The sequence below is a fragment of the Pristiophorus japonicus genome, chromosome 22 (genome assembly GCF_044704955.1).
Source record: "Pristiophorus japonicus isolate sPriJap1 chromosome 22, sPriJap1.hap1, whole genome shotgun sequence".
Lineage (NCBI taxonomy): Eukaryota > Metazoa > Chordata > Chondrichthyes > Pristiophoridae > Pristiophorus > Pristiophorus japonicus.
In genome coordinates this window covers 34,559,271-34,579,678 of record NC_091998.1, presented here as the reverse complement: position 1 = coordinate 34,579,678, position 20,408 = coordinate 34,559,271, and the positions used below count along the sequence as shown (strand labels likewise).

The 20,408-nt window shown below is 45.4% G+C and overlaps 1 protein-coding gene across 1 annotated transcript in view; it reads right to left on the bottom strand.

Annotated features, from left to right (window-relative positions):
- The window catches only part of tm9sf3 (transmembrane 9 superfamily member 3), a 154,188-nt gene extending 134,339 nt beyond the window's left edge, over positions 1-19,849 (bottom strand). The window contains exon 1 of the mRNA XM_070865918.1: positions 19,631-19,849. Within this exon, the coding sequence (XP_070722019.1) occupies positions 19,631-19,714 (84 nt within the window). The 5' untranslated portion in view covers positions 19,715-19,849. The remainder of the gene's footprint in view (positions 1-19,630) is intronic.
- Between the last annotated feature and the right edge of the window lie 559 nt (positions 19,850-20,408).

Sequence of the window (20,408 nt, the reverse complement as noted above, 5' to 3'; positions counted from 1 at the left end):
AAGTACAATTAAGGATTGATTGTAGAATTTAATGACTTCCCTTCTCCCCCCACCTCGTTCCCTATGCCTAATTTGTAACCTACGCCTGATTTTCTAAAGTGTAGACAAGGTTTTTTCGAGCGTACAAAAATCTTTACTTACTCCATTCTAAGTTAGTTTGGAGTAAGTTTTCACTGACGAAACTTTGAAAACAGGCGTAAGTGGCCAGACACGCCCCCTTTTGAAAAAAAAAATTCTGTTCCAAAGTGAAACAGTTCTAACTGACTAGAACTGGAGCAAACTAAATGTCGAGAATTCCGATTTCTAAGATACTCCGTTCTACACCAGTTGCTCCTAAAAATCAGGAGCAAATCATGTGGAAACTTGGGGCCCATGTTCCTATAAATAACTTCTAATCAGCCAGTAAGCCAAGCCCTATTCATGTGTACCTGTACATGGTTGTCATTGGTTAGAATACAATCTGATATAACTCAAGTCTGTCAGCTATCTACTGACTTCAAATATTTGACATCACTATAACTCCTTCCTAGAGAGTGTGCATACATGCACGTGAAGGAGACAACTTAGAGCTAGGTAGAAAGTTTGAACCTGGGGTTTCAGGGTACCCAACAAACTGGGAAAAAGCAATTAAAAACTACAATAGTTTGGAACTAGATATATTCAGGCAGGTCAACTATAATCAGCAGTCTGGACTGTACAGGTGGTAACAGGGCACTTAGAAAATAATAATAGGATTAGGCAGAGTCAACACGGATTTATGAAAGGGAAATCATGTTTGACAAATCTGTTAGAGGTTTTTTGAGGTTATAACTAGTAGAATAGGTAAGAGGTGACCAGTGGATGTGGTGTATTTAATTTTCAGAAGGCATTCAATAAGGTGCCACACAAGAGGTTATTTATCAAAATTAGGGCCCATAGGATTATACTAGCATGCATTGAGAATTGGTTAACGGACAGAAAACAGAGTAGGAATAAACGGATCATTTTCAGGTAGGCAGGCTGTAACTAGTGGGGTGCCGCAAGGATTGTTGCTTCAGCCTCAGCTTTTCACAATCTATATCAATGCTTTGGATGAAGGGACCAAATATAATACATCCTTTAACCTCCTCCCTTCCCACTATCCAGGGCCCCAAATACTCCTTCCAGGTGAAACAGCGATTTACTTGTACTTCTTTCAATTTAGTACACTGTGTTCATTGCTCACAATGTGATCTCCTCTACATTGGGGAGACCAAACGCGGATTGGGTGACCACTTTGCAGAACACCTCCGTTCAGTCCATAAGCGTGACCCTGAGCCTCCGATCGCCTATTACTTTAATGCTCCGTTCCATTCCCATTCTGACCTCTCCGTCCTCAGACTCCTGCACTGTTTCAATGAAGCTCAACGCAAGCTCGAGGAACAGCACCTCATCTTTCATTTAGGCACTTTACAGCCTTCAGGACTCAACATCGAGTTCAACAATTTCAGACCTTAACCTCTGCCCATATTTTGTTCTTATATACTTTTCTTTCTGTGGGTGTTTCCCAGGGCAGCTGATAATTATCCTGTTTACACCCTATCTAAACTAATCTTTTTCTAATTCTGCCATTACCATCTCGAGTCGGCCCATTATCCCTTTTGTCTCTCAAATCTCTCCTGTCTTCCACCCTATCATAGACCTTCCCGTTTGTTCTTTCCTCCCCTCCTCCTTTCAGTGCTTGTTAAGAATATGTTCTTTCGAATATTTGCCAGTTCTGACGAAGGGTCATCAACCTGAAACAATAACTGCTTCTCTCCACAGATGCTGCCTGACCTGCTGAGATTTCCAGCATTTTCTGTTTTTATTTTGGATTCCAGTATCCGCAGTATTTTGCTTTTGTACTGGAGCAGTGTATCCAAGTTTTCTGATGATACAAAGCTAGGTGGGAAAGTTAGTTGTGAGGAGGATGCAAAGAGGCTTCAAGGGGATAGAGACAGGCTAAGTGAGTGGGCAGGAACATGACAAATGGAATTTAGGGCTAGAAATTGGTCTTTTAATGATAGCGGTATTTTTTCAGCATTTGTCGCCAAAAACACCGCCATTTTTTAAAGGCCTAAAATTGGCCAAAAAAAAACTGCGCCCAGTGGTAAAAGTCAGCGTTGCACAAGGATTCGCGGCTAGACAGCGGTCCTCACCAACTTTAGTCCCAGGCTGATTACCGCTAAAGACAGGCCCTGGGAGGGGGAAAACATTTTTTTTTTGCAAAAACCAATTAAAAAAAAAATCACAAAACATTCACAAGACACTTTTCTAGCAAATCGCTGAAAAAGAATTTTAAAAACTTTTGATTTACCTTTTATTGCTGTTTCTGGGACTGCAACGCAGGCTTTTCGCGTTTTTTTCCACCCAGTGTACGGGTGCGGCGAATGGCCAATTTAAAGCCCAAGCGCTTTTTTTTGTCTTGCACGCCGGCGGTCCGCTCTTCAGCAGTATTTCAAAACCGCCGGCGCAAGACTTTGGCCAATTTACCTGATCACATTTTTCCGCCAAAATATCGCCGAAAAAAACATGCGCAAGGCTAACCAATTTCCAGCCCATAATGTGGAGAAATGTGAAGTTATCGATTTGGGTAGGAAAAATAGAAAGAGTTTTTTTTAAACGGGAGATTGAAAATGTTGGTGTTCAGAGGGACCTGGGTGTCCTTGTACTCGAATCATAGAAACATAAAAACATAGAAAATAGGTGCAGGAGTAGGCCATTTGGCCCTTCGAGCCTACACCATCATTCAATATTATGATGGCTGATCATGCACTTCATGCACTAGAGTTAGAAGAATGAGAGATGATCTCATTCACTGAAAGTTAACATACAGGTATAGCAAGCAATATGAAGCAGTAGGAATATGTGTGTGTGTGAGCACTAGATCCATGCAGCAGAGCCTGGTCTCCAATCGTCTTGGATCCCCTTGAGATTGGACCAAGACCGTGCTCTGTTTTAAATAGAGAGAGATTGGGAAATGTTGGTGTTCAGATGGACCTGGGTGTCCTTGTACACGAATCACTGAAAGTTAACATGCAGATACAGCAAGCAATTAAGAAAGCAAATGGTATGTTGGTCTTTATTACAAGAGAATTTAAGTATAAGTGTAAAGACGTCTTACTGCAATTATATAGGCCCCTGGTGAGACCGCACCTGGAGTAGTGTGTACAGTTTCGGTCTCCTTACCTACTTGCCATAGAGGGAGTGCAACGAAGGTTCACCAGACTGATTCCTGGGATGGGGGGATTGTCCAATGAGGAGCGATTGAGTAGACTGGGCCTATATTCTCTAGAGTTAGAAGAATAAGAGATGATCTCATTGAAACATACAAAATTCTTACAGGGCTTGGCAGGGTAGATGCAGGGAAGATGTTTCCCTTGGCTGGGGAGTCTAGAACCAGGGGTCGCAGTCTCAGAATAAGGGGTCGGCCATTTAGTACTGAGATGAGGAGAAACTTCTTCACTCAGAGGGTGGTGAATCTTTGGAACTCTCTACCCCAGAGGGCTGTGGGGGCTCAGTCTTTGAGTATATTCAAAACAGAGATCAATAGATTTTTGGATATTACGGGAATCAAGGGATATGGGGATAGTGCACTTGAGGTAGAAGATCAGCCATGATCTTATTGAATGGCGGAGAAGGCGCGAGGGGCCGAATGTTCTACTCCTGCTCCGAATTCTTATGTTTCTATGCACCCGGTCAGCTTTAATTAGCAGTCTGGACTGTAGAGATATTACTTGGCAAATTAATAAAGACAGTTGCCGATTTAGAATCAAGGTGTATGAAAAAAGAAAAGATTTGCATAAAGATACATGTTTACCATCAGTAAACTGCAGCATATTAGCTACAGTACAATGGACAATGTAACAAGATTAATACCTCATGTGAATAAAATGAAAGCCGTTGTAATAAACACTGCACTGTGGTACAGGATAAATGTAAACTGATGCGATTAATCCTTCACACTTGTTCAGTTTAACAATACGGTTTGTTATCTGCCTCAGCCTTACGTTATCACTGGCTCCAGATGAAGATTCATTGTAGTATTCAACTCAAACTCCTTCGTTTCGAGGACCTTAAAACTATTTTTTCCCCATCCCAGTCTTTCTCTCTTTCTATAAGGCATTCAAAACACAAACCTAAATCACTAATTTTTCATTACCTGCTTTTATTCTTCAACTTTAGGCACCTGCACCATGGACCTCAGTCCTACACCATGGCAACTAAAAACTGAACATCTTCCTTTAAACTTAATGAGGAATTATCAAGTCAGGAGATGTCCATGCTGAAAAAATAGTCATTGCCAGCATCAAGCATTTCCACGACACAAACTGCATAGGTCAAATAATGGGTAAACCTCCCCTACAGTAATGCATTAATATCCTGAATTAACACTTCCCGCTCAAGGTATGGGTTCTCGTTTGCTCTTGAATTTCCTGTGTATGTCAAAGAATAACTTTATCTTGAAAGGTTTCCCATGACATACCATTAGAGCTCTGGTTACTCAACTTTCGTTCTACCTGGAGATCTGGACTCCATGGATCGATAATTTAGAGCGTCCATGTAAAACTTTGCATTGAGGTGGTCTGCGAAGAATGCCTTAGAAATAGGCCTTGAAAAGGGCACTTTAACCCTTGAATTAGTTCTAGCTTTATCACTATGCTTTGCACTTTCAGTAGCTTGCTGTGTCATAATGTTTGTATGTATTCTATCTGTAAATAAATCTATTAGTTTCAGCCTACCGGTCTGTCTGCTTAGTACATTCCCTCTTTATAAAAGAGTAAGCAGAACATGATGGGCATCCTATATGATTTCCAGCAAATACCACAATAAATAGGTAATTATTAAGACATAGGCAGGTTATCTTGAGGACACAGATCTCCTTACGGAAGCCACTTTTTGCCAGGAGCACTGAATAAGAATGTTAGGAAAAAACCTGAACTGCAACAGAGGAACAGTGTTTGATTAACTCTTTTGGATGCTCCAACTGTGCTGGGCCTCACTGTATCCAGAGTTCCAGCATTGATGTTTGTCTCTACAAACATAATGGTACAATTGTAAAGGGGGTGCAGGAACAGAGAGACCTGGGGGTTCACATACACAAATCTTTGAAGGAGGCAGGACAAGTTGATGAGGCTGTTAAAAAAGGCATATGGGATCCTTGGCTTTATAGAGGCAACTACTGCACCTCTGTACCTCGTTCGCCTTTAAGATGTACCTTAAAAACCTACCTCTTTGGTCAAGCTTTTGCTTACCTGTCCTAATACCTTGTGTGGCTCAATATAAAATTTTGTTTGAAAACATGCCTGTAAAGCACAGCTATTTTACTATGTTAAAGGTACTATATAAATACAAGTTGTTGTTAACTTTTATAGATCACTGGTTAGGCCTCAATATTGTGTCCAATTCCAGGCACCACACTTTAGGAGAAGGCGCAGAGGAGATTTACTAGAAGGGTACCAGGGATGAGAGACTTCAGTTATGTGGAGGGACTGGAGAAGCTGGGACTGTTTTCCTTAGAGCAGAGAAGGTTAAGGGGAGATTTAATTGAGGTGTTCAAAATTATGACGGATTTTGATTGAATAAATAATGAGATATGGTTTACAGTGGCAGGAGGGTCGGTCCCCAGAACGCACAGATTTAAGGTAATTGGCAAAACCACCAGAAAGGAAACAAGAAGAAAGTGTTAAAAAAAACATAGTGGGTTGTCGTGATCTGGAACGCGCTGCCTGAAAGGGCGGTGGAAGCAGATTTAATAGTAACTTTCAAAAGGAAACTGAATACATACTTGAAAAGGAAAATAATGCAGGGTGCCGGGGAAAGAGCAGGGGACAGCTCTTTCAAAGAGCCAGCACAGGCATGATGGACCAACAGGTTCTCCTTCTAATGAAGGTGCACATCAGGATTCAGGACACACAGGGACAGGCATGCACTGTAGCAGAGGGCAGGGCATGAGGGGGATCACTGGGAATTTTAGCAGTTGTTTAGCACAATTCCCAGGACCTCTAGGTTTGCGACTCAAGGGCAGAAAAACAGTTGGAAATATTCTAAAGATAAAGATTAAGTTTAATAATTTTATTGAATTATGTAATTTGTGTTTTTGTTTAAAAACCTTATCCAGTTTCCTCAAGTTACCGTGGAAACAAAATGGCAGCCTAAGGACTTTCAAACTGTATGTTCCCCTTGCTACTTTTACCAACATTTGTTTTTGCAAGCTGGTGAATAGTTTTCATACCTCCTTGGTAGTTTTTGTACGTCCTTAAACCCCTCTCCCCTGTCTCCACCACACTCGCCTCCAATAACAAGTGTGAGGAGCTCATGGACTTCTTTGTCTCAAAGATTGAGACCATCTGATCAGCTGCCCCTGCGAGTTCCCTTCCTTCCCCTAGCCCACAGGGCCAAATTTCATCTGAGGCTTCCACCTGCCCTTGCCCAAACCCATATCTTTCTCTAGTTTCTCTCTGATCTCCCCTCTTGATCTTGCCAAACTCATCTTGTCCACGAGACCCACTTACTGCTCTCGACACTATTCCTACAAAACTGCTGACCACCCAACTTCCTTTTTTGCTCCCATGTTAGCTTGACATTGTTAACAGTTCTCTGTCCTCAGGTACTGTCCCCCCCCCCCCCCTCTCCTTCAAATCTGCTGTCATCACCCCGCTCCTCAAAAAAAGCCCTTGGCCCCACTTTGCTTGGGAAGACCAAAACTGTTATCTTTGGTTCCCTAACCACTGACTCCATTCCCTCTCCCTAGCATCAATATGACGGTAAACAAGGCTGTTCGCAACCTAGGTGTCATATTTGACCATGAAATTAGTTTCCAGCCACATATCCGTGGCATATCTAAAAAACCGTCTTTTTCCATCTCCATAACATTGCCTACCTCCACACCTGCCTCAGTTATTCTGCTGCTGAAACCCTCATTCATGCCTTTGTTACCTCTAAACTTGACTACTCCAACTCACTCCTGGCCGGCCTCCCACATTCTACACTACGTAAACTTGGTCATCCAAAACCCAGCAGCCCATGTCCTAACTCGCACCAAGTCAGGATCACAGATCACTTTTCTGACCCCGGTTAAACAATGCCTCGATTTCAAAATTCTCATCCTTGTTTACAAATCACTCCATGGCCTCGCCCCTCCCTATCTCTGTAATCTTTTTCAGTCACACAACCTCACAAGACATCTGTTCTGGTCTCTTGAACATCCCTCATTATAACTGCTCAACCATCGATGGCCGTGCCTTCAGTGGTTTGGGCCCTAAGCTCCGGAACTCCTCCTCTAAACCTCTCCGCCTCTCTTTCCTCCTTTAAGACGCTCCTTAAACAAGCTTTTGGTCATCTGCCTTAATTTCTTCTTTTGTGGCTTGGTGTCTAATGTATGTGTTTTGTCTTATAACACTATTGTGAAGCGCCTTGGGACATTTGACTATGTTAAAGGTGCTATATAAATAAAAGTTATTATTTTATGAATGGTAGCTTTTGTTCCCATATGCTTTTTTCATATTGGTGGTTTCACCAATGCGTTTTGTTGCTGCCACAGTGTGGCGGCCCTGACCTGCGAGAGACCATCAGCGGCAGGTCGGGACCATAAAAGGAGCAGCAATTGGCGGCCATGGGCAACGTGGAGGCATACCACTTCAAGGTACAGCATGAGCTGGTGCAGGAGGGCAACGGCAACGAAGAGGGATGTCATCAAGGTCCAGGTCGGTGATTGTAGTGTGGGCAGATACAGCAGAAGCGGCGAGGTCGGGGCGAAGGAGCGGTGAGAGATTGTAGAGGGATGTGATCGGGACCCGGGAGAGGCGCGAGTTCGAGGCCAGAAGAGGCTTGGGCCCAGGGGCAGCATGGGCCAGCCCACACTGCAATATGTGTGTGCATTAGGCCCGTGCAGCAGAGCTGGTCTCCAGTCGTCTTGGGTAATCCTTGCCACTGGACCAAGACCTAGGCTCTGTCAAGCCTGTGTGGTGGTTGGTGTGCAACGGCCACCACATATTAAAAAAATCCACGCACAGGAATCTTCCATGCTTCAAGATGTAGTTCGGGATCTGGAATATTAGGTCCTTCATTGAAACTTCATTAGGTCCTGTGAACTCATCCCTTTTTGGCGTGGAAGCAGGTCATCCTCGATATGAGGGACTGCCTATGATGATGATTTGTTGCTGTTTAATGAGAGTCAATCAGATGTGTGACATATTTTCCACAAAGGAAAGAGAGACATGAGGTGTGACAGATGAGTGCTTGATTCAAAACTGTTACATTTTGGACCATCTTTCCACAGAAAGGATTTGGAAGAAAGCAAATTTAAATATTTAATTTTTCAGCCGTGTCTCAATGGGTAGCACTCTCACCTCAGAGTCAGATGGTTGTGGGTTCAAGTCCCACTCCAGAGACTTGAGCACAAAAATCTAGGCTGACACTCTAGTGCAGAGCTGAGGGAGTGCTGCACTGTCAGAGCTGCCATCTTGCGGATGAGACGTTAAACCGAGGCCCCGTCTGCGCTCTCAGGTGGACGTAAAGGACCCCAAGGCACTATTTCGAAGATGAGTGGGTGAGTTCTCCCCAGTGTCCTGGACAATATTTATCCTTCAATCAACATCACTAACACAAATTATCTGGTCATTATCACATTGCTGTGCGCAAATTGGCTGCCGTGTTTCCTACATTACAACAGTCAATACACTTCAAAAAGTACTTCATTGACTGTAATACGCTTTGGGACGTCCGATGGTTATGAAAGGCGCTATATAAATGCAAGTCTTTCTTTTAAAGCAGTATATCCATACATTTAAAAATGCACAAAGAATGAAGGTGGTTAAAATTTTAATGAGCTAAGCATTGAAGTTGTTTCCCCAAAAGACTGCAAACAATAAGCAATTCATTAGTCTGTCTTGGTAAGCAAGACACCCGACAAGTTGCCAAGTTGCATGTTCAGCCATGAACTCATTGAATGGCGGTGCAGGCTAGAAGGGCCGAATGGCCTACTCCTGCACCTATTTTCTATGTTTCTATGACACCCACTGTATTGGGAAGTCCCAGATCCCAAGCCCTCAGCTGGGGTTGTCTGCTATAAGCTGAAGTTCTGGTTGTGAACAAAGAGATAAAATAGAGGCATAAACGTACACCGACAGACAAGACCTTTAAACTGGAAGCTGCTAGTGAAGGTTTCTGTCCCGAATCAGGGCAGGATGCATTAGGGAGTATTTTATCAACTCAAGCAAGATGATCTACCGATGTGGGAAAGCATACTATGTTCATTATTTTGTATGACGCAAAAACAAGTTGTACTCATTAAATTCAGTGAAATTTATCATAACAGTTGCTCTGTATGTTCACTGCAATCTTGAGAAATAAAAATATCAATGTTTGTTCTGGCCTGGTCTCGGAGTATAAATTGTCCAGCTGCTGAAAGATTGGAGAAGCACGTGGAGGCACATGCAAAAGACACGATATCCAATTTGTACGTCAAGTGTGGCACATTGTTGCATCATCCGGGCGACGCTATCGGGCACGTAGATATTGGACATTGCGGAGTCAATGCTTGTGCACAAGGGACCTGGGATCCACTTTCAGGAACTGAAGCCAATGAACCAGAGAAGGAAACTATAGCAAACCAACATTTGAAACATGGGATTAAGAGAAAGCCATCCCATTCAGTTAGACCATATACTTCTCAAGGGCAGGAGCATCTAAGCTTGGTTTCCATAGGTCAATTAGGTTCATACTATGGAGCTTAAGTTTAAGTCAATGTCCCCAATAATTTCCATACACCTCAAACTATGCATGTTAACAGATCTTGGTGTTTGAATTGGCTTTCTAACCCACCAATGTCACAACACCACCAAGAACAACCCCATTCAAACCTCCAGGTCATTAAAATTTAAAGAAAACCAGTGAATATAAACAGAACGACGTATAATTATATAGTGCCTTTAATATAATAAAACCCAAGACGCTTCACAGGAGCATTATCAAACATTTTTGTTGGCACCGAGCCATATAAGGAGATATAGGGCAGATAACCAAAAGCTTGGTCGAAGAGGTAGGTTTTAAGGAGCATCTTAAAGGAGGAAAAAGAAGTGGGGAGGCGGAGAAATCTAGGGAGAGAATTCCAGAGCTTAGGACCTCGGCAGCTGAATGGTGGAGCATTTAAAATCAGGGATGGTCAAAAAGCCAGAATAGGTGCAGCGCAGAGCACTTGGGGGAATTATAGGGCTGGAGGAGATTACAGAGATAGGGAGGGGTGAGGCCATGGAGAGATTTGAAAACAAGGATGTGAATTTTAAATTGAGGCATTGATTAACTGGGAGCCATTGTAGGTCAGCGAGCACAGGGGAGATGGATGACATCAAGTTTCTGGAGGGTAGGCCTAGGGAGGCTGGTCAAGAGTGCATTGGATAGTCAAGTCCAGAGGTGATAAGGAAGCACAAATATGGGAACGGTAGCATAGTGGTTATGTTACTGGATTAATTATCCGGAGAAGCGAGTCCAAATCCCACCACGGCAGCTGTGGAATTTAAATTCAGTTCATTAAATAAATCTGGAATAAAAAGCAAGCATCAGTAATGGTGACCATGAAACTACCGGATTGTCGTAAAAACACATCTGGTTCACTAATGTCCTCACCTAGTCTGGCGTATATGTGACTCCAGACCCACAGCAATGTGGTTGACTCTGAAATGGCCTAGCAAGCCACTCAGTTGTAACAAACCACTACAGGAAAGAATAATAAAACCGGAATCAACATTGGCAGCTTCGGACACGACAACGGCACGCCCAGCCCAGTCAACCCAGATAAATCCTCCTCACTAACATCTGGAAACTTGTGCCAACATTGGGAGAGCTGTCACATGGACTAGTCAAGCAACAGCCAGACATAGTCATACTCACAGAATCATACCTTTCAGCCAATGTCCCAGATTCCTCCATAACCATCCCTGGGTATGTCCTGTCACACTGGCAGGATAGACCCACCAGAGTTGGTGGCGGTAGTGGTATACAGCCATGAGGGAGTATGACATTGACTCCAGACTCCATGAAGTTTCGTGGCTTCAGGTCAAGCATGGGCAAGGAAATCTCCTGCTGATTACCACTTACCGCCCTCCCTCAGCTGATGAATCAGTACTCCTCCATGTTGAACACCACAACGAAGAAGCACTGAGGGTAGCAAGGGCACAGAATGTACTCTAGGTGGGGGACTTTAATGTCCATCACCAAGAGTGGCTCGGTAGCACCACTACTGACCAAGCTGGCTGTCCATGAAGCGCTGTGGGCCATCAGCAACAGCAGAATTGTATTCCGCCACAATCTGTAACTTCATGGCCCAGCATATCCCTCACTCTACCATTATCAAGACAGACCACCAACCCTGGTTGAACGAGGAAGGTAGAATAGAATGCCAGGATCAGCAACTGGCGTTCCTAAAAATGAGGTGCCAACCTGGGGAAGATGCAACACAAGACTACATGCATGCTAAACAACAGAAACAGCATGTTATAGACAGCGCTAAGCGATCCCACAACCAACAGATCAGATCAAAGCTCTGCAGTCCTGCCACATCCAGTCATGAATGGTGATGGATCATTAAACAACTAACGAGAGAAGGAGGCTGCATTTAAAACAGAGATGAGATGAGGAGAAATGTCTTCTCTCGGAGGGATGTAAATCTGTGGAATGCGCTGCCTCAGAGCTGTGGATGCTGGGACATTGAATAAATTTAAGACAGAAATAGGCAGTTTCTTAAACGATAAGGGGATAAGCGATTATGGGGATCGGGCAGGGAAGTGGAGCTGAGTCCATGATCAGATCAGCCATGATCTTATTGAATGGCGGAGCAAACTCGAGGGGCCGTATGGCCTACTCCTGTTCCTATTTCTTATGTTCTTATGAACATCCCATCCTCAATGATTGCGAAGCCCAGCACACAAGTGCAAAAGACAAGGCTGAAGCATATGCAACCATCTTCAGCCAGAAGTTCCAAGTGGATGATCCACCTCGGCCTCCTCCCAAGGTCCTCACCATCACAGAAGCCAGTCATCAGGCAATTCGATTCACTGGACGTGTATCAAGTAACGATTGAGAGCACTGGATACAACAAAGGCTATAGGCCCTGACAATATCCCGGCTGTCGCGCTGAAGACGTGTGCTCCTGAACTAGCTGCGCCTCTCGCCAAGCTGTTCCAGGACAGCTCCATCACAGGCATCTACCCGACAATGTACAAAACTGCCCAGGTATGTCCTATCCACAAAAAACTGGACAAATCCCATCTGGCCAATTACCACCCCATCAGTCTACTCTCAATCAGCAGCAAAGTGATGGAGCATTTACTCAATAACCTGCTCACCGATATTCAGTTTGGGTTTCACTAGGACCACTTGGCTCCAGACCTCATTATAGCCTTGGTCCAAACATGGTGAGGTGAGAGTGACTGCCCTTGACATCAAGGCAGCATTTGACTGAGTGTGGCATTAAGGAGCCCTAGTAAAACTAAAGTCAAAGAGAAACAGGGGAAGGACTCTCTACTGGCTGGAGTCATACCTAGCACAAAGATGGTTGTAGGTGTTGGAGGTCAATCATCTCAGCCCCAGGACATCGCTGCAGGAGTTCCTCAGGGTAGTATCCTAGGCCCAACCATCTTCAGCTGCTTCATCAATGACCTTCCCTCCATCATAAGGTCAGAAATGGGGATATCTGCTGATGATTGCAGTGTTCAGTTCAATTCACAACTCCTCAGTTGCAAATGAAGCAACCTATGCATGCATGTAGTAAGACCTGGACGACATTCAGGTTTGGGTTGATGAGTGGCAAGTAACATTCGCACCACACGAGTGCCAGGCCTCCACCAACCTGACCCCGCCACACAGCACTGCCCCCCAGTCATCAAGATCCACGGCACTGGACCACTTTCAATACTTCGGGAGCCTATTATCAGCAAGGGCAGACATCAACGACGAAGTTTAACACCGCCTCCAATGCGCCAGCACAGCCTTCGGAAGAGAGTGTTGAAAGAGCAGGCCCTCAAATCTGGCACGAAGCTTATGGTCTACAGGGCTGTTGTGATACCCTCCCTCCTATATGGCTCAGAGATGTGGACCATATACAGTAGACACCTCAAATCGCTGGAGAAATACCACCAACGATGTCTCCGCAAGATCTTGCAAATTCCCTGGGAGGACAGACGCACCAGCGTTAGTGTTCTCGATCAGGCCAACATCCCCAGCATCAAAGCACTAACCACACTCGACCAGCTCCATTGGACAGGCCAAATTGTTCGCATGCCCGACACAAGACTCCCAAAACAAGCGCTCTACTCAGAACTCCTACACGGCAAACGAGCCCCAGGTGGGCAGGGGAAATGTTTCAAGGATACCCTCAAAGCCTCCTTGATAAAGTGCAACATCCCCACTGACACCTGCGAGTCCCTGGCCAAAGACCGCCCCTAAGTGGAGGAAGAGCATCTGGGAGGGCGCTGAACACCTTGAGTCTCGTCGCCAAGAGGATGAAGAAATCAAGAGCAGGCAGCGGAAGGAGCGTGCGGCAAACCAGACTCCCCACCCACCCTTTCCTTCAACCATTGTCTGTCCCACCTGTGACAGAGACTGTAATTCCTGTATTGGACTATCACCTGAGAACTCACTTTTGAAGTGGAAGCAAGTCTTCCTTGATTTCGAGGGACTGCCTATGATTGATGAGGATGATCTCCAAGAGAGTCTAACCACCACCCCTTGACATTCATCTGCATTAACATCGCCAAATCCCCCGTCAACATTCTGAGGGTCACCATTGACCAGAACCTTAATTGGACCCACCACATAAATACTGTGGCTACAAGAGCAGGTCAGAGGCTGGGTATTCTGTAACAAGTGCCTCACATCCTGACTCCCCAAAGCCTTTGCACCATCTACAAGGCACAAGTCAGGAGTGTGATGGAATACTTTCCACTTGCTGCATGAGAGCAGCTCCAACAACACTCAAGAAGCTCGACAACATCCAGGACAAAGCAACCCGCTTGATTGGCACCCCATCCACCACCTTAAATATTCACTCACTCCACAACCGGCGCACCGTGGCTGCAGTTTGCACCATCTACAAGATGCACTGCAGCAACTTGCAACGGATTCTTCGAAGTCACCTCCCAAACTGGGACTGTTACCGCCTAGAAGGACAAGGGCAGCAGGTGCATGGGAACATCACCACCTGCACGTTCCCCTCCAAGTTACACACCATCCTGACTTGGAAACATATCGTCGATCCGTCATTGTCGCTGGGTCAAAATCCTGGAACTCCCTCCCTCACAGCACCGTGGAAGTACCTTCACCATACTGATGCAATGGTGCAAGGCGAGTTACCACCACCTACTTAAGGGGCAATTAGGGGTGGACAATAAATGCTGACTTTGCTAGCAACACCTACATCCCAGGAACAAATTTTAAAAAGCAGAGTTACTGAGCCGTGTTAGGGGTTGAGGACAACCTGCCTATGGGCTAATTGGGATATTTTGCTCCAAGATTAATGTTTTTTTTAAATTCTTTTTTTTTTTAATTATTTTTATTTCTCTTTGTTCCCCACAGCCATTTGTCAAATGTCTTCCTCTCCTCCATCTCTCCTCTGAAAAGTATTATATTCTACTCAGGTCACACATTTATTTTTCTCCAGTCTTCCCTGTCTCCAAAAAAAAACTCATCCAGACTAATTTCCGGAGTAAAAGCAATTGCCATGTTAAGTGATGGAGACAGAGAATCATTAGGAAATCAGGCCCTATTTCTCACTTCATTCCCACTGCAGGACTTGAGCACGTAATCTAGGCTGAGACTCCAGTGCAGTACTGAGAGGAGTCGTTAGAAGTGCCATCCTTGAGAAGATGTTAAACCAAGGCTTGTTCCAGTACTTGCATAAGAACGTAAGAAATAGGAGCAGGAGTCGGCCATTTGGCCCCTCGAGCCTGCTCCGCCATTCAATAAGATCATGGCTGATCTGATCCTGGCCTCAACTCCACTTTCCCGCCCGCTCCCCATAACCCTCGACTCTCCTGCAGTTCAAAAATCTGTCTATCTCCACCTTAAATATATTCAAAGACCCAGCCTCCACAGCTCTCTGGGGTAGAGAATTCTAAATATTCATGACCCTCATGAGGAGGAATTTCTTCTCTTTCGGTTTTAAATGGGCGACCCCTTATTATGGAACATGCCTCTTAGTTCTAGATTGCCCAATGAGGGGAAACATCCTCTCTGCATCTACCCTGTCAAGCCCCCTCAGAATCTTATATGTTTCAATACGATCACCTCTCATTCTTCTAGACTCCAGTGAGTATAGGCCCAACCTGCTCAGCCTTTCTTCATGTGACAACACCTTCATCTCAGGAATCAACCTAGTGAACCTTCTCTGAATTGCCTCCAATGCAAGTATATCCTTCCTTAAATAAGGAGACCAAAACTGTACGCAGTATTCCAGGTGTGGTCTTACCAACACCCTGTACAGTTGGAGCAGGACTTCTCTGCTTTTATACTCCATCCCCTTTGCAATAAAGGCCAACATTCCATTTGTCTTCCTGATTACTTGCTATACCTGCATACTAACTTTTTGTGCTTCATGTAGAAAAACCCCTAGATCCCTCTGTACTACAGCATTTTGTAATCGCTCCCCATTTAAATAATACTTTGCTTTTTTATTTTTCCTACCAAAGTGGATAACCTCACATTTTCCCACATTATAGTCCATCTGGCAAATTTTTCCCACTCACTGTGCTATTCCCAACCCGTTTCCCTTGCTCTATTCCTTCTTATAAGCTCTTCATCTGTAATATCTTCTGGTTAGGACAAAGGGTTATACCTGAAACATTTAAATTTTTTGCTTTCTCCACAGATGCTGCCTGCTCTGCTGAGTGTTACGACAAAAAAAGATGAACTAGTTACTGTATTACCTATTTGTGGTGGACCTTGTGCTCTTCAAAATGGTTGCCACATGTCCCTGCATAGCAACAGTGAAGCACTTTAGGCACTTCTGAGAGGCACAAGAAGCTGCTGAATAAAGTCCTTTCTTTAACTACATTGTATTTTATTTTCCTCCTTTTTGTCGGCCTTTCCTGCTTCCTGGAACCTCTGCTCAAATTAAGTTGCACTTAAATACTTTTCCACAATAATTCATTTTTCCTCAGGTCCTCAAACTTTGAAATTCAATCTCCCTCAACCTTCCCTTCCTCCAACAACCTATAGCTTTTAAAACTAAGCTTGACATCACCCAAAACCGCTTCCCGATTTACCTTGTCTTTTCTACTCATTTCTTCAGTCTCTGGTGTCCTACACAATGGGGTGCCAGTTCACCTAGCTTAATAATTTAAAAAAATTCTCTCCTTTCACATTCCATTCATTTATTTGGGCTTGACTCCATTTATCTTCATTAGGAGGTAATGTTCTGCAATACAGCATGCAGCGATTATTACAAGGATTATTGTTCTGCCTTTCATGTTGCAAAACTATCTTCATATAATCACCATTTCTACTAAACAGTGCCTAACTGTTTAACATAATTTACTTGTAAACTTTTAACTTGTATGCAAGATGGAATGTTACATTTGGTTGAATATCTCCCAGTGTAAACAGTACGGGAATGAAGAGTAAACAAGCACTTCAGGATTTTGTAAGCATCATTAATACTCATATCTGCGCCTCTACTTGTGCAATTCCACCCACTCCAACTGGGTGTGTAACTGCTCTCTCAGAAACACCTGCTCAATTTTAGCACCCGGATCTATCATCTCATTAATTTATCACCATTGATTTTGGGTCCATCAGGTGTAAATACCAAGAAATCAATAAATGAAATCTGTATACTAAACTACAGGCGTACAATCAGTACGATATACTGGACGCACTCTACAAACAAGGAATAAAAACAGTAACAGGCTCTCCTAGGAATGGACAATTATCATTAGTTCCCTACATTAGTGCTTTGAGCGTGTAATCTTAATGGAAATATTGACTTATTATAATCTAAAAGATTGTAGGGAAAACTATGGTTTCATTCAGAAATTAAACATCCACTAATGTGGGCTGGGCAGCGCGGAAGGTTAGACACCAGCCTTTTACCTGCTTCTAAGGCATGCAGTTTACGACCACATTCTACCCATTACATGTCCAAGCCACAACTACCCTATTGTTGTAGACACTGACATACCGGAAAGACTCCCAGGCCCTCCTCATGACAGGTCTCTCCCTTCAGGTTCCATCAATGAGTCAGGCCCTGGAATACTGCCTGATTCAGGCATTGGATTACACGTCTGTGACAGAGGATCAACTTGGTTCCAATTTCCCACGATTGGGTACATCATCGAGGTTCAGCCCAAACGGGTGGAATGAAAGTTTCCTGTTTGCTGACTGAAGGGGTTGTAACTGAAATGTGTTAGGGGCAATCTCAATCGAGTTTCTCGTGAGTATGGGCCTGCAGGACAACCTATCGCTCCCAATTTAGCACTAAGTCGCAATTTCACTTGGCCACAGGATTGGTTTGGAAATGACAGAATATCATACTGCTGTAACAGGTGTTGCGCTTGAGGTTGGGGTAGAGTAGAGGGGAGCTTTATTCTGCATCTAACTGTGCAAAACCTGACCTGGAGGAGCTTGATGGCAACAGCGAGTGCCAAAATGGATGTGCCTATGAGGAGAGATTGAGTAGACTGGGCCTATATTCTCTACAGTTTAGAAGAATGAGAGTTGATCTCATTGAAACATACAAAATTCTTACAGGGCTTGACAGGGTAGATGCAGGGAGGGTGTTTCCTCTGGCTGGGGAGTCTAGAACCAGGGGTTACAGTCTCAGAATAAGGGGTCAGCCATTTAGGACTGAGATGAGGAGAATCTTCTTTACTCAGAGGGTGGTGAATCTCTGGAATTCTCTACCCCAGAGGGCTGTGAAGGCTCAGTCTTTGAGTATATTCAAGACAGAGATCGATAGATTTGTGGATATTAAGGGAATCAAGGGATATGGGGATAATGCAGGAAAATGAAGCTGAGGTAGATCAGCCATGATCTCATTGAATGGCGGAGCAGGCTTGAGGGGCTGAATGGCCCACTCCTGCTCCTAATTCCTACGTTCTAGTGTTAACATCCTTTAGCTTGAGCACAATGTTCACAGAAAACGTTTATGTATCTGCCAATATTTCACATCATGTGAATACAAGAACAGAAATAGATTTAGCCTACATATCCACATTTGATTAACGTTTTGTTATTGTTTTGTCCAGTATTAAATGGACAATGGTTAATTTTGAATAGTAATTTATTGAGACTTGGAACAGTATAATCACATTATTTCCATGGAGTCTCTGTGCATTGTTTCTTCATGTTAAATCGAAATTCCAAATCTGGCTTTCCTCCCCCCTCAATTTAGTCTATATTCACCAGCTGTCATCAGGCCCTCTGCTATCATCAGATTCTTTTTTCCCTGCTCAAGGTCCCAATTATTCGTGGGGTATGCAATGCACTAGCAGACTTCTAATTGCCATTCTTCACAACCAAGTCTCGTCTACCGATTGTCACCAAGCTCTTCACTGGATAATGACGAGGACTCACCGAGCACGCTGCTTTCCCCCTTGCTAACCCGAGCAGGTTAAGACCGTACAACTGGCCTGGCGGAGATCAGTCAACAAACAGCAACTGAACCTCGGATATCGTGCTCTGTAATGCTCGCAAGATGTTTCTAATATTATTACATTTTATACCTCAAGTTACAACTTTCATCTCCAGAACACTTTCTAACACATCCATGGACCTATCAAAACTGGCCAGAATGCTTTGATGACAGTCAGCCTTGTGGTATTGGATGTTTATATGGGGAAAAAAATAAGAGTTTAATGGAAATACTTGAAAAAGCTCTCTATTGCCATTACGACAAGCAGATTGCTGGAGAAGCAATGTTTGGTTACCCGCAGTTCACCTGATAACTTTTGTAGCTGTCACAACCAATTTGAATGCTATTAAATCCTGTCTTAGTATACAATTCACACAGGATTAGGAATAAACCATGCCAAGGCTCAATGTACAAGTAGGACACAGGGCGCTGACAGCCAGTCACCCAAATATAGCCAAGGGACAACAGCAACCATTCGACGCGGTTTTTGAGCAGGATAATGAATGCCTGAGGATGGAATGAGGAAATTAAAAGGCAGCTGTAGTGCCATCATTACCATTACTGCAGCCACTGGATTGTAAAGCACAATTTCTGGCTCCAGCTCCCGACAATGACACCATAGCTCCACCACAACATGGATCCCAGGGCCGGGCCCCGTTACACATCGGGCTCATCCAACCCTGGCCCTGCCCCAGGCTTCCGGCCCGAGTTGGCTGCAAGGCCGGGGGGGGATCGGCCCGTGCCAGCGGCACAAGGTCAGCGGCTAATCCCGCACCACAGGCCCCGGCAATCAACCCGAGGCCGGGGCCTTGAGCTGGGGCCTGCGCCACACCAGGCCGTGACAGCACGGAGCTGGGGCCCGAGGGGAGAGGGAGGGGGCGGGGGAGGCCACTCACCCCGGCGCCGGGGGCCTCACACCGCACCATGGGCCTAGGCCCTCACACGCCGGGACTAAAAGTACCTCAGCCCCCGGGAGTCCCGATCGCCCGTTCTCCCTCCCGCGCTTACCGTGTGTTCGTGTTCATCCGCTCGGCCCCGGAGCACGGCAAGGCCGAGGAAGGCGAGGAGCAGCGGCGCGGTGCGGGGTGCCATGCCGAGCGGGGTACGGGCGGTGCTGAGGCGCTCTCTGGGCTCGGGCTTCGGGCTCCGGCCCCGCCTCGCGCTGCTCTCGGGCTCAGGAGGCGCGCGCCACAACCCTGCCGCTTCGGCAGCGCCACGTCATCGCCCGCGCGGCGCAGCGCCGGGGGGGGGGGGGGGGGGCAGGGGGAGGGGCTAGAGAGGAGGGGCGGGCCAAGGGGCGGGGCTAGAGAGGGCATGGGGAGGGGACGAGGCGAGAGAGGAGTGGCTGGGGGCGGGGCCGTGATCATGCTCTGCCCCAGCTCTGCGCCCACTATTCGCATCAGCTCCTCCCTGAACACTGTCACTCGCACCGCCCCCTTGGTTATCACACTCCTCATAGGCAATTCCCCAGGGTCGAGGAAGACTTGCTTCCACTCTAAAAGTGAGTTCTCAGATGTCTGAACAGTCCAATACGGGAATTACAGTCTCTGCCACAGGTGGGACAGACAGTGGTTGAAGGAAAGGGTGGGTGGTGAGTCTGGTTTGCCGCACGCTCCTTCCGCTGCCTGCGCTTGGTTTCTGCATGCTATCGGCGACGAGACTCAAGGTGCTCAGCGCCCTCCCGGATGCTCTTCCTTCACTTAGGGCGGTCTTGGGCCAGGGACTCCCAGGTGTCAGTGGGGATGTTGCATTTTTATCAAGGAGGCTTTGAGGCTGTCCTTGAAAC